Source organism: Nerophis lumbriciformis, linkage group LG10 (genome assembly GCF_033978685.3).
Source record: "Nerophis lumbriciformis linkage group LG10, RoL_Nlum_v2.1, whole genome shotgun sequence".
In the NCBI taxonomy this organism is placed as follows: domain Eukaryota; kingdom Metazoa; phylum Chordata; class Actinopteri; order Syngnathiformes; family Syngnathidae; genus Nerophis; species Nerophis lumbriciformis.
The window spans coordinates 8939519-8954301 of NC_084557.2; the positions used below are offsets into that span (position 1 = coordinate 8939519).

Consider the following 14783-nt stretch of genomic DNA (forward strand, 5'->3'; position numbering starts at 1 on the left):
TCATATCGTGGCCATACTGCAAAACCCCACAAACCGAGGCACCCAAAACTGCGTGCAAGCTCACACCAAAATGCATGAACCTTATGATTTGACGTTTTGGCATTGTTGTATCCAACATTGTAACTACATATGTAAGTCAAAAAAGAAAAAAATAATAATCAGTCCCCTTTAATAATACATTGTGTTCTAATAAGGTTCTGTGTTGTCCACAGCTACTCCAACATCTTTGTAACCTCACCAAGCCCAGACAATCTCCACACCATGTTTGAGTTCATCTTTAAAGGCTTTGATGCTCTTCAGTATCAGGTAAAGTGTCTCTTATTCATCAGGTTTTTAGTGTGCGCAGAGCAACCCTCATTTCATGTCCTTTTTGGCTCATGTAGGAGCATCTGGACTATGAGATCATCCAGTCGCTAAATCCGGAATTCAACAAAGCAGTTGTGAGGGTGAACATCTTTAAAGAGCACAGGCAGACCATTCAGGTGAGTTCTCCTTTATATGCATTTTCAAACAAACAAGAAGGACCTGGTCTGCCAAGATCCAAATTCCATGCGCCAAAACAGTCTGTGCAAACTATAAAATTGCGTGTACTATTAGTGGGTGTGCTGCTTGCACAATTGCTAAGAAGTGGTGAAAACAACCCTATTTGAATGAGGATTTTGTGTGTACTAGCCTTCCGCCCAAGTGCAGCTGGAATAGGCACCAGCCCCTCATTTCTTTCCACATTCATTGTTTCATATGGTCCAATTTGTGTGTTTTTTTGCAATGTCGTTGCGTAAGCAGCTAACATCTATAATCTGCACTATAGAATTGCAATCTAGCCAACATAAACTATTTTTAGCACGCTGGCAATGCACCGTTGTGTTGTGATGATTCCAGATGCAAGAAATGCATACTGCTATAAATGTTTTCATAGAGAGAGAGTACATCTGGAAAGTATTCATAGTGCTACTCTTTTTCCATATTTGATTATGTTACAGCCTTATTACAAAATGGAATTATTTCATTTTTGTCCCCATAATTCTACAGAAAGCACCCCATAATGACAATGTGAAAAGTTTTTGTTTTTTAACTTACAAAATAACCCCACATCTACATAAGTATTCACAGCCTTTGCTCAATACTTTGCTCATCACCAGGCCAACACCATCCCTACAGTAAAGCATGCTGGTGGCAGCATCATGCTGTGGGGAAGTTTTTCAGTGACAGGAACTGAGAGACTAGTTAGGTTAGAGGGAAAGATGAATGCAGCAATGCACAGAGACATACTGAATGAAAACCGACGCTTCCCATCCAACCTGATGGAGCTTGAGCGGTGCTGCAAAGAGGAATGGGCGAAACTGCCCTACGCTAGGTGTGCAAAACTTGTGGCATCGTATTCAAAAGGACTTGAGGCTCTAAATGCTGCCAAAAGTGCATCAACAAAGTATTGCGCAAAGGCTGTGAATACTTACGTACATGGGATTTTTTTTTTTTTAGTTTTGACAAATTTGGAAACTTAGAACAAAAAAAATCACCTTGTTCTACATATTGTCTGTAGAATTTTAAGGACAAAAATGAATGTATTCCATTGTGGAATAGGGCTGTAACATAACATTTGGAAAAGTGAAGTGCTGTGAATACTTTTCAGATGCACTGTATAAAATAGTAGTAATAATAATATTATTATTATTAACATTATTAAAAAAAACACAAGCCGCAAGCAAACACCAAAATGCAACAATTGAATTAGTTATCATCCTCTTAAGTCATCCACCAGCTTTTAAAGTCAAAATTGGCAAAATGTCTAATATTTTAATTTTATGACCGTCCATATACATTGACAAGCACAGCGCATCTGCCAGTTTGCACGTACTGTACATTTCAGACGTGCTAAAAATAGACCCTAAACAGGAATCAGTTTTTGTTTTGATTAATCACATTGCGAGTGATTATATTTGCATCTCCTCCTCCGAGTACCGTATTTTTCGGACTATAAGTCGCAGTTTTTTTCATAGTTTGGCCGGGCTCCAGTGCGATTTATATATGTTTTTTTCCTTCTTTATTATGCATTTTCGGCAGGTGCGACTTATACTCCGAAAAATACGGTATTGCTTGTATTTCGTCACGTGACTTCTTCCTGGAAGTGAAAAACAGTGGTGGTGTCCGAGAACACAAGGGGCCTAGATCTTACCATTTTAAAGACGGATACAAGCAAAACATGCAAACTATGCAATAGAATATATCCGGTACATTTTTAAAACAAGATTTTTGAAATGATTATCCGTCGGTCGCGTTCCCAGACATATCGAACTGCTCCAGACATCATTCTACAAGACAAAACCGATGAAAACATGGAAAATAATGGAGGTCTACAACTTCTTTCTGTGTGGCTGGGTCAAGGAAATTAGTGTCATTACTCTCTCGGATAAATATGCATAATTTTTTATTTAAAGGGAAACTGCACTTTTTGGGGGGGAATTTTGCCTACCATTCACAATCATTATAAAAGACATGACGACGGATGGATTTTTTTTAATGCATTCTAAATATGAAATACATTCGATCAAACGTCCGCTTAGAATGAAGCCTATGAGAGCTGTTCAATTCTGCCTATAGAGCCCCTAAAAAACATCCAAATACGTTCATTAAGGTTGTATATACATGATGTAAGTATACATGTAATGTAGTAACAGGCATATTTATAATAACATTTTAATATTTACGTATTTTAATCATTTTAAGCAAACGCGGAGCATTTGACTTTTGCTTTTTTTTTTCTTCATTGATTTCTGCTCACTGCAGACTTTATGAGAGCCAACATACATAATAAAACATCACTTGCTGTATAAGGTGTGCTGTCATTAGGATGGCGACTGCTAGAATGTTCATATATTCCCATTTAGATGAAAAATGTCCCATAATCCTCGCGAAGAAACGGGTTGGGGTGCGAGGGTACAAGCGCTTTTCGTGTCGTTCTCGCCAGTTCCAGATTCTAAATGGCTGTCAAAGTGTCCTAACTTCTCAGATTACCTACTCAGACGTTTTCTGTGCAGGTGAGAGGCATGATTTATGACCTACAATAAACTTACAGGCAGTAAGGAAGCGAGGAATCAGCAAACCACTCAATGATGTAAACATCGGGACACAAGTTTGTGACCACAGCGCCCCTATAAATAGTTTGTCTACGTTATCACCAATACTTGTTTAATATTCAAGTCTTGAAATGTAAATGGAGTATTGTTGGTGCTTTTTAAATAATAATAATAATATTAATTAATTTTCAGTGTACTCAAAGACGCTTTCCAGGATAAAAATTAAAATATAAAACCGCTCAAAGTAATAATACATAACACAGGAAATATAAAAGCAGTACATAGTAAAAATGTAAATAGTTATTTATTGGATTTTATGGGCAAAATAGTGCAGCTTTATTTACGAGTTAGAATACATTAAAAAAAATCCATCTGTCGTCATGTCTTTATAAGGATTGCAAAATAAAAAAAAAAAGTGCATTTCCCCTTTAACTTTGCCTATACAGCCATGTTTGTTGCCCTATTGTTGCATGCGCCGTTACAAGTACACATGTTTTCCCCTGTCTTTATCAAAATATAACTATAGATGTCAACATTGTGTATGTGCTAAAAGCTTCATTTATGATTGCTGCCTTTGGTAGAAGCTTAACTCTTTTAGGTTTTGCTCACATTTGCTTTCTTTTATTTAGACTCGTGGAGTTGGTGGTTTACCAAACACTGGTAGCAAGATTGTGTTTTAAGAAATAAAAATAATAACAAGATAATACTTAAATGGGAAATACCAAACTTTGAAAGACAAACCTTTTAACGAAGTGATCACTGCAAACTGGTGCATTCTTCGAGTCTTCTCCCTTGGACTGGAGTGTGTGCCACTTTTTTCGTTGTTTCGTAAAACAGCCGAAAACGATACAAACTTAAGGCATTTTTCTTCGATAGTCTAAATGGCGCCTACGCCTCGTACACATTGAGAACAGGTATTGACTGGACCACCTTGCATACTTAATGAGCCAGACGTGACGTGACGCCATGTATTTTATTCAAGTTTATTCACAATACCATATAACAAATACAATAGTAGTAAAATATCATCATTTAAAGATGTTGGTACGTGAAAGGGTCCCCCAAATAAGCTAGAAGAAGCTTTTGCTAGGATAGAATATACATGAAATGATGGAATATACATGGAATGATGGAACATGGTAGCAAGTACAACAACAAAAAACAAAACAAAAAACAACGCTATATGATTAACACAAGATAATAGTACTAAAGCAAGCATACACATACATACATACATTCATTCAACCATGCAAAACCCAACAGTAGTCTACCCTACATGAGGCATTAAATATAGGTGGTTAATAGATAAGTTTTTAGTTTATTTTTGAAGTTGTAATGTAATGTAATGTAATGTAAATCCAATCCAATTCATATTCATGAATACAGACACACCAAATGGATTTCGCTACTTGTTTTGCTCACTTAAGAGATGCAATCTTCTGCGCCCGAGTTTAGTAAATCAGCTTTGCGTGTGCTCTCAAGTTTGCACATGTCTGGTCCATAAAGGTTATCTCTGCATTTCACTTCTAGTACATCCATCCAGGCGATGCTGTCAAACTGGGCCAGGCTGAACTTCTGGTCATTGATGAAGCTGCAGCCATCCCATTACCGCTCGTCAAGAACCTTCTGGGACCATATCTGGTTTTTATGGCCTCCACCATCAATGGGTAGGTCCATTTTGACTGTTGAGCATGTAGTGTGCACTCTTAAATGATTGTGGTCAGTTTTGATTGGCACTGTCAGAGAAGTATTGTATGTTAAGAAATCTCTTAATATATATACAATATTTATGTATGTACCAGCCTTAAGAGTCTCCAAAAGTGTCCAATAAGTCAATAGTCTGTTTTTTGAAAAAAGATAATCTGGTCGGGTCTGAATACTCGCTAAATATAGACAAAGTCACTAAATTGGCAGAACTGAACTGGTTTCTTAGTGCATAAGCCGAAATTCAAAGGTCAATTACTTCAAGCTGCTTTATTTGAGAAATCAGACTTACTTTTTGCATGGAAACGTACTGACTGATTCCAGGTGCATGAGATGTGCTAGGAAGCAAACATAAGAAGCCATCTACTGTACACATTTGTGAAACAAACTGTGCAAACACTCCCATTGTAATGTGTTTATCAGTCAGGGTAACACCTAATCTGTTTGTAGATGTCCAACTGTACTGTATTTGAGGTGGGCCACCACAAATGAATGCATGCGCAACAGTGTCTCATGTCGCTAAATTCACCTCTGCTAACTACTTATAGACATAATAATTATAATTAATAATAATGGATTATATTTATATGGCGCTTTTCTATCAACTTGATACTCAAAGCGCTCACAGAGAAGTGAGAACCCATCATTCATTCACGCCACATTCACAAATGGTAGTGGTAAGCTACATTTGTAGCCACAGCTGCCCTGGGGTAGACTGAATGTTAAAAAAAACACCTCTCTGGCAGTATAAATCAAAACTTGGCAATATTTTCTTTGTATAAGCAGAATTCTTTATCCAGCGCTTGTATTTTACCTTATTAGTGTTGTGTGTCATTGTGGCCTCATTCCATGTCACTGTGTGCAGCTATGAAGGCACAGGTCGCTCCCTCTCCCTCAAACTGATCCAGCAGTTGAGACAGCAGAGTGCAGACAGCCAACAGAGCATGTCAGCAGAGAACAGAAACACCAACACAGCTCGGCTAGCAGCAGGTACTGTACTACACTACGTTATCCTATACCGGGGGTCGGCAACCCGTGGCTCTAGAGCCGCATGCAGCTCTTTAGCGCCGCCCTAGTGGCTCTCTGGAGCTTTTTCAAAAATGTATGAAAGATAGAAAAAGATGAGGGGGGAAAAATATGTATTTTTTGTGTTAACATGGTTTCTGTAGGAGGACAAACATGACCCGAACCTCCCTAATTATTATAAAGCACACTGTTTATATTAAACATGCTTCACTGATTCGAGTATTTGGCGAGCGCCGTTTTGTCCTACTAATTTTGGCGGTCCTTGAACTCACCTAGTTTGTTTACTTGTATAACTTTCTCCGGCTTTCTAGGACGTGTTTTATGCCACTTCTTTTTCTGTCTCACTTTGTCCACCAAACCTTTAACGTTATGTATGAATGCACAAAGGTGAGTTTTGTTGACGTTATTGACTTGTGTGGAGTGCTAATCAGACATATTTGGTCACTGCATGACTGCAAGCTAATCGATGCTAGCATGCTATTTAGGCTAGCTATATGTACATATTGCATCATTATGCCTCATGTGTAGGTATATTTGAGGTCATTTAGTTTCCTTTAAGTCATCTTAATTTACTTTATATCTCATGACACACTATCTGCATGTAATATGGCTTTTAATACTTTGCGGCTCCAGACAGATTTGTATTTGTATTTTTGGTCCAATATGGCTCTTTCAACATTTTGGGTTGCCGACCCCTGTCCTATACTGTACTTTGCTGTGCTGTGTCGTGCTAGCAGGCTTCTCCATCTTTTAGTACAGAAGACAGCTGATTTAGTTTTAGTTTTTTAAATTGTGTACGAACAATTAGGGCTGGGCGATATGGCCTTTTATTATTATCTCGATATTTTTAGGCCATGTCAGGATACACGATATATATCTCCATATTTTGCCTTAGCCTTGAATGAACACTTGATGCATATAATCACAGCAGTATGATGATTCTATGTGTTGACATTAAAACATTCTTCTTCATACTGCATTAATATATGCTCATTTTAAACTTTCATGCAGAGAGGGAAATCACAACTAAGTCAATTTACCAAAACTGTATTTATTAAACAGTTATCAAGCAGTGGCACAAACATTCTTTTAATTTCCAAAACAGAAAGTGCAAGATTGTCAGAGACATTTTAAAACAAACTATTAGTGCACTTTTGTGCATGATGTCACTAAGATGACATATCAAAACAACACTAAATTAAAGTGCACTTTTTGTACAGAACGCCACTACAATAGTTAAAAACAAATAAAGTGCACTTTTGTGCATGATGTCACACAATATTTTTCAATAACTCAATTAAAAATGAGATGCATAATAGGAAATCAAATAGTGTATGTCCTTCGCTATGTGGTAGGTTACTGCAGACGTTATCTCCTTCTGTTGTTGACTATTTTTTTCATACGGTGTTGTTGTGGAAATGGAAGACGCCAGGCTCAATTGGGTCAGTGCTGGTTGCTTCGGCATTTTGTTGTTGTGGCACCGGCCGGAGATGTTGACATGCAGTTTCAAGCACTCTTCATTCTCTAGCGGGGGACTTTTCAAATGATGCTACAAATTAGTAGTGCTGCTACTTTTTGTAGCAACGCTTTTGCCGCATACTTGACATATTACGGTTGTCTGTTCAACATCTTCCCACTTGAAACCAAACCACCGCCAGACGATGGACCCCGTGCTGTTTTTCTTGGGAATTATTCTTCCTCCATTTGTTACCAGATTCACACCTTCTCTCTCTCGTATTACCATTCGCACCGCTCAGCTTGCACCACCTGCCACACCTCGCGTTACCCATGCCGCTACCTCTCTGCTCCGCCAGGGCGTTTGACGTTGCACGCGTGACAGTATGTGACGTATGTGGTGCGCTTGATAAATCTCTCTAATGGGAGAGACAAGTAAGAGTGAGAAAAGCCTGTAGTGTAATTCCTGCAGCTAAAAGCAACTGCGTGAGAACGTACACTCGAATATCACAATATAGTCATTTTTTACATCGCGATATATCGAGTATATTCCATATATCACCCAGCTCTACAAACAATATATTTTAAGTTCTGCTGAATGAATGAATACATGAATGTGACGACTAAGATGGAGGATTATACAAACAGAATGTGATCCACCAAATGTTTTTCAATTTCATAAAAGTAACATTGTTATGAGAGTGAATTATTCTCTTCATTTTGTTTATCTTCCTAATGAGCAGCCTGTTTGATGAGAGCATATAAAATGCAATTAAAAAAACAAAGTGCCTAATCTGCACGTCACTGTTGTACTGTTGATCAGCCATTTGACTTTTTGTCTGACCTTGTATGTCTGACCTTGTACACAGCTCGTACTCTACATGAAGTCAGCCTCCACGAGTCCATTCGGTACGCACCAGGCGACGCGGTGGAGAAGTGGCTGAATGACGTGCTCTGCCTGGACTGTCTGAACATTCCCAGGCTCATAACTGGTTGTGCACTTCCACAAACGTGTGATCTGTATCCTTATTAAAAAGTGCTCATAGACTACAGGTAACACTTTCCTTCCTCTTAGGAGTACTCCTCTGTTTCGCTCTTTCCACACACCAAAATCTGAGGTCCTAACCCTCCAAAAAGATTCATGAATATTTTTGGACTTGTCTGACTAAAATGGTTAAAAAAAAAAGCAATCAAACCTTCCAGGACACTGCATCCAACAACCTGCTACTACCAGTAGTCAAAACAGATACAGTAAACTTTTAATTGTACCTCAGCATATTCTTAGTACATTTTTCCCAAACCTTCTTGTACGTTTTCTGTCTATAATGCCTCGCCACATGGAGATATTGAACATTATGGAACATGTTTTTTCCCTTGGCCTCAGTCTGGACCTCCTCTCCAGGGGCCCAGGCTTAGACCGATTTTTTTTAATATGTATGTATATATATATATATATATATATATATATATATAGAAATAGATAGATAGATTTTTTTTTATCACTCAATATAAAAAAATTGTATTATTGTGGGAATGCTTCCTTTCGTAGCCACCGAGGGTCCTACAGGCAGGCAGTAACAAGACAGCTCAATGTTATTTGTTTTTTCATAACTTGCTCATTTCTCAATTGATTTTAATGTGGTTTACTTGTCTAAGTCACAATATTTGCTATTAATTGAAAAATGTTGCTTTAAAAAGAACCAACATCTATTCTTGTCCACACTTATTCCCAGTTAAATTGGGCGTGTCTTTGCTCATGAGAAGTGTTACCATTAGCATTCTCACTTTGCTGGCGTACGCCTCAGTCATATAACTTTGTACTTGACATATGCTAACTGTTAGCATGTACGCTTTTTTTTAGCAAATTTTGCGTGTATATCTCTCAGGTATATGTAATTATTTGTTTAAACTCAATTTCAGTACAGTGCCTTGCGAAAATCTTGGACTGCATTTCAGTTCGGCTTCAGCTTCACAGCATTCACACACAATTTCTCCAGAAAGTGTCCTATCTAGTTAATTATTCAGTTTAAATTCATGGCTTTATAACAGGGGTGCTCACACTTTTTCTGCAGGCGAGCTACTTTTCAATTGATCAAGTCGTGGGGATCTACCTCATTCATATATATAATTTATATTTACTTATTTATGAAATATATGTTTTTGTTAACAAGTTAAAAGGTGTTTAATGATAATGCAAGCATGTTTAACACATATAGTTAATATTGTTAAAAAATTAAAGGTGTTTAATGATAATACAAGTATGTTTAATACATATAGTTAATATTGTTAACAAGTAAAAGGTGTTTAAAGATAATGAAAGCATGTTTAACACATATAGTTAATATTGATAATAAAGGTGTTTAATGATAATACAAGCATGTTTAATACATATAGTTAATATTGTTAACAACTTAAAGGTGTTTAAAGATAATACAAGCATGTTTAACACATATAGTTAATATTGTTAAAAAGTTAAAGGTGTTTAAAGATAATACAAGCATGTTTAACACATATAGTTAATATTGTTGATAAGTTAAAGGTGTTTAAAGATAATACAAGCATGTTTAACACATATAGTTAATATTGTTAACAAGTTAAAGGTGTTTAAAGATAATACAAGCATGTTTAACACATATAGTTAATATTGTTAATAAGTTAAAGGTGTTTAAAGATAATACAAGCATGTTTAACACATATAGATTCCTTTCTTTCATGAAGACAAGAATATAAGTTGGTGTATTACCTGATTCTGATGACTTGCATTGATAGGAATCAGACAGTGGTGATGATAATGTCCGCATTTTCGAATGGAGGAGAAAAAAAGTCCTCCTTTCTGTCCAATACCACATGAAAGTGGTTGGTTTTTGGCATCTTATTTGTCCAGCTTCCGTACTCCTTTGTATACACTTTACAAGAAATACATTGTCGGCAAACTCCGTAGCTTGCTAGCTTGTGCACGCCAGCTTTCTGAGACTCTTATTTTGTTAGCACAACTGTGCAACTGTGCAGTCGGTCTTTGGAGTTTTGACGACAGGTACAGTGCCAGAGTCTGTTGAAATAAAGTGTTTCTCGCCTTCCAGTCGGTAATTTTAATGAGCTGGCAGCAGCCAGTGTCATCTCAGAAGACCCTCGGGTGCCGTGAATGTCAATCAAGTGACCAAAGTGACGTCATAGTGAAGATTTATGGTCGCTCATTTTTAGGACTATTTTTTTAATGCCTGGCTAGTGATCGACTGACACACCCTCCGAGATCGACCGGTAGCTCACGATCGATGTAATGAGCACCCCTGCTTTATAAGGTTAAAGACCCTGGTTGAGCTGGGGTAGGTTTTCCTAACGAGTCGTTGGATATATGTCCTTTCCACACACACAGTCACACAGACATGATCCTACACGCAGGATTGAATTAAGATGGAAACCTTAACCACCTACTTTAGGTATTACGTAAACAGAGACACACTGTTTTGCTACCATAAGGCATCTGAGGTCTTCCTGCAGAGACTGATGGCCCTCTATGTGTCGTCCCATTACAAGGTGGGACCCTCAACTTGTTACTGCATCAATCACAATTGTTGTCACGGGTCTCCTGCTGACTCCACCCTTTCTCTTCCTTCAGAATTCCCCCAACGACCTGCAGATGTTATCTGACGCTCCGGCCCATCATCTCTTCTGTCTTCTGCCGCCTGTTCCTCCCACGCAGAATTCTCTGCCTGAGGTCCTTGCTGTGGTGCAGGTAACACAAATACAACCATCACACACACTCCAGCTGTGTTCGCGCCGACTGTACCTTGATTTATTATTACTCTGGGAATGCGCAGGTGTCTCTCGAGGGCGAAATATCCCGACAGTCCATCCTTAACAGTCTCTCCAGAGGGAAGAGAGCATCGGGCGATCTCATTCCATGGACTGTGTCAGAACAGGTGCACATAGATAGGATGACAAAGCTGTGTTTTAGAAATGTAAAAACATTTGCAGATTGCTCATGAATCTTGTCTTCTACAGTTCCAAGATCCTGATTTTGGTGGCCTGTCTGGAGGCAGGGTGGTGCGGATAGCTGTGAACCCGGAATATCAAAGGGTAAGAACATGCAGTCAAACCATCTAGGCCCTTTTCTCTTCTCAGTACACACAAAGATTGTTTGAATCTTAGATGTTTTAACTGTTACAGACCACACATAAAAACAAAAAAATCAGGCATTGATCAGTTTTGATCTTTGTGTGTGTGATGTGACACGGTGATATCAACACAGCACAGTATATTAGGATGCTGTCCCACCACAAAGCCTGACTCTCGTCCTCCAAACCGAAATCTTGCGTGAACAAGCATGATCTAAAGGGGTGGGCGTATCGATGTAAATATAGATAATATCGATACCATGGTTGTTTTTTTTATCTAATCGATACTCTGGTGGCAGGATCGATAGGTATGTTATATTTGTTTCATTGATACGTCCAGCAACTTACTTGATTTTCCTCTGAGTTTATGCGACTCCAGCATCTCTTCTAGTCAGTTAGTGCAAAAACTGTTTTTTTTTTTACAACTACCGTATTTTCCGCACCATAAGGCGCCCTGGGTTATAAGCCGCGCCTTCAATGAACGGCATATTTCAAAACTTTGTCCACCTATAAGCCGCCCCGTGTTGTAAGCCGCATCTAACGGCGCTAAAGGAATGTCAAAAAAACAGTCAAATAGGTCAGTCAAACTTTAATAATATATTAAAACCAGCGTGATGTGGGCGCGCATGGAATCGTATATCAACATGGACGAAGCTGCGTGAAAAAAGCCACCCAGCCTCTTCGCGTAAACTTAAACTTACCTTAACCACTCGCTCATCTTTTCTTCATCCATCCCTTCGAGTTAGCTTTTATGATGACGCCGGCTGGAAAGGTCTCTTTTGGCAAGGTCTTCCTTTTGAATATCACCATGGGTGGAAGTTTCTGGCCATTAGCATGGCAAGCTAGAACCACAGTGAAGGATGACTTCTCATTCCCTGTGGTGCGAATATTCACCGTACGTGCTCCCGTTGTATCCACAGTGCGGTTCACAGGAATATCAGTTGCTGTGAAATAGTAATCCGTGTGCGGATGGAGAGATTGCGTCTTTTCATGAACCGGATCCCTGTCGCTTTGTAGGAGCCATTTTGTGGTCTTTACAGATGTAAACACACAAAGGAAATGATAATATCCGCGCGCTTTTTCTTCTTCTACGCGGGCGGGTGGTTGCTTACAGTAGAAGAAGAAGCGCTTCCTGTTCTATGGGGGCGGGTGCTTACCTTGGCGGTTGCTTGCGTAGAAGAAGAAGCGCTTCCTGTTCTACCGGGAAAAAAGATGGCGGCTGTTTACCGAAGTTGCGAGACCGAAACTTTATGAAAATGAATCTTAATATTTATCCATATATAAAGCGCACCGGGTTATAAGGCGCACTGTCAGCTTTTGAGAAAATTTGTGGTTTTTAGGTGCGCCTTATAGTGCGGAAAATACGGTATCTTAGTTGTATTTTAGTGGCTTAATTTACATTTTAAAATTAATACCTTTGTTACATTGTTACTTTTTTTGTTATTTTTGCATTAGGGATTGTTTATGAAACAAATGTGTCGTACAACTGAAATGGATCATTTGTATACTATTACATTGTTTAGAATTGTTGTAATTAGTCATAAAAAAATTTTTTTTTGCAGAACATATTTTTCTTGTGAAATCAAAATCAACAAACTCAGGCAAATTCACAAAATTATTCAATGATTATGACATTTCAAGTAAAAAAGTGTCAATATCAGTTTCAGTTTTGGCGATACTAGACTTGTATTTACTTGATATCTGACTGATACCAACATTTACAGTCTCGCTCGATGCTAGTGATCTAACAAAATCAAAGAGAAGCAGCATAGCAACCAGTGACCGTAGCAATGATGGAGAAAAACAAGAAATACTATATAGAAGAGGACAAAGCGAAGAGGGAAGGATGGTGATCGTTGGAGTATAAAGAGAAGACTGAAAAAAGTTATGTAGATGATGTGAACATGGACTTTACAATCTAGTGAGCAGCGAGAGGTGATTACGTTCTAAATAAAGTAGCTGCAATACTTTTTTTTTTTTTACCAAGTCACAATTCATGCAGCAATGACTCAGGACTTTCAGTCATAATTACTGAACATGTTTAATAATTACTATTGTTGGCGTTGACCTGTTTTGGAACCAATTATCGTGGCAAATTCACTCTAAACACACCTCAAACCACAAGACAATCTCATGATATTTTGGCATTTGCTGTTTTTGGTCGGGAAGGGGAAAATTGGGTCAAAAACAGCCCGATTGCCTTTATGTGTGTACACCACTTAACCCCAGACCCCAGACCAACCCCAGAATCCACCTGTATGATAAAGTAGAACAAAGCAGGCCTTCTCTCAGGTCCAACATCAGAAACTTCTGACCTCTTTCCCCCAGATGGGCTATGGTTCGCGAGCGCTCCAGCTGCTGCAGATGTACTACGAGGGCAAGTTTCCCACCCTTGATGAGGACGACACCAAGAACAACGAAATTACCACAGTCAGCAGTGAGGTACTCCAATCAAATGCACGACAGTACAATCAAACATTGTTTTTTTTTATTCCATCCATCCATCCATCCATCTTCTTCCGCTTATCCGAGGTCGGGTCGCGGGGGCAGCAGCCTAAGCAGGGAAGCCCAGACTTCCCTCTCCCCAGCCACTTCGTCCAGCTCCTCCCGGGGGATCCCGAGGCGTTCCCAGGCCAGCCGGGAGACATAGTCTTCCCAACATGTCCTGGGTCTTCCTCGTGGCCTCCTACCAGTCGGACGTGCCCTAAACACCTCCCTAGGGAGGCGCTCGGGTGGCATCCTGACCAGATGCCCGAACCACCTCATCTGGCTCCTCTCGATGTGGAGGAGCAGCGGCTTTACTTTGAGCTCCCCCCGGATGACAGAGCTTCTCACCCTATCTCTAAGGGAGAGCCCCGCCACCCGGCGGAGGAAACTCATTTCGGCCGCTTGTACCCGTGATCTTGTCCTTTCGGTCATAACCCAAAGCTCATGACCATAGGTGAGGATGGGAACGTAGATCGACCGGTAAATTGAGAGCTTTGCCTTCCGGCTCAGCTCCTTCTTCACCACAACGGATCGATACAGCGTCCGCATTACTGAAGACGCCGCACCGATCCGCCTGTCGATCTCACGATCCACTCTTCCCTCACTCGTGAACAAGACTCCGCGGTACTTGAACTCCTCCACTTGGGGCAAGATCTCCTCCCCAACCCGGAGATGGCACTCCACCCTTTTCCGGGCGAGAACCATGGACTCGGACTTGGAGGTGCTGATTCTCATCCCGGTCGCTTCACACTCAGCTGCGAACCGATCCAGTGAGAGCTGGAGCTTTTTTATACCGCCATGGTTATTGTTCGGACAAACATTGCTTGTAAAAGACTAGTCCCTTTACCCATGCGTACCATTACAAAGAATTGAGTGCCCAAGCAAAGAATCCCAGGTGTCTGTGACTCAGTCACCGCGCTAA

The 14783-nt window shown here is 39.7% G+C and overlaps 1 protein-coding gene across 1 annotated transcript in view; it reads left to right on the top strand.

The window, feature by feature from the left end:
- nat10 (N-acetyltransferase 10) overlaps positions 1 to 14783 on the top strand; it is a 47528-nt gene that overhangs the window by 15999 nt on the left and 16746 nt on the right. The window contains exons 10-19 of the mRNA XM_061970307.1: positions 213 to 306; positions 384 to 482; positions 4605 to 4741; positions 5644 to 5768; positions 8129 to 8279; positions 10697 to 10793; positions 10876 to 10992; positions 11078 to 11179; positions 11262 to 11336; positions 13703 to 13816. Of these exons, the coding sequence (XP_061826291.1) occupies positions 213 to 306; positions 384 to 482; positions 4605 to 4741; positions 5644 to 5768; positions 8129 to 8279; positions 10697 to 10793; positions 10876 to 10992; positions 11078 to 11179; positions 11262 to 11336; positions 13703 to 13816 (1111 nt within the window). The remainder of the gene's footprint in view (positions 1 to 212; positions 307 to 383; positions 483 to 4604; positions 4742 to 5643; positions 5769 to 8128; positions 8280 to 10696; positions 10794 to 10875; positions 10993 to 11077; positions 11180 to 11261; positions 11337 to 13702; positions 13817 to 14783) is intronic.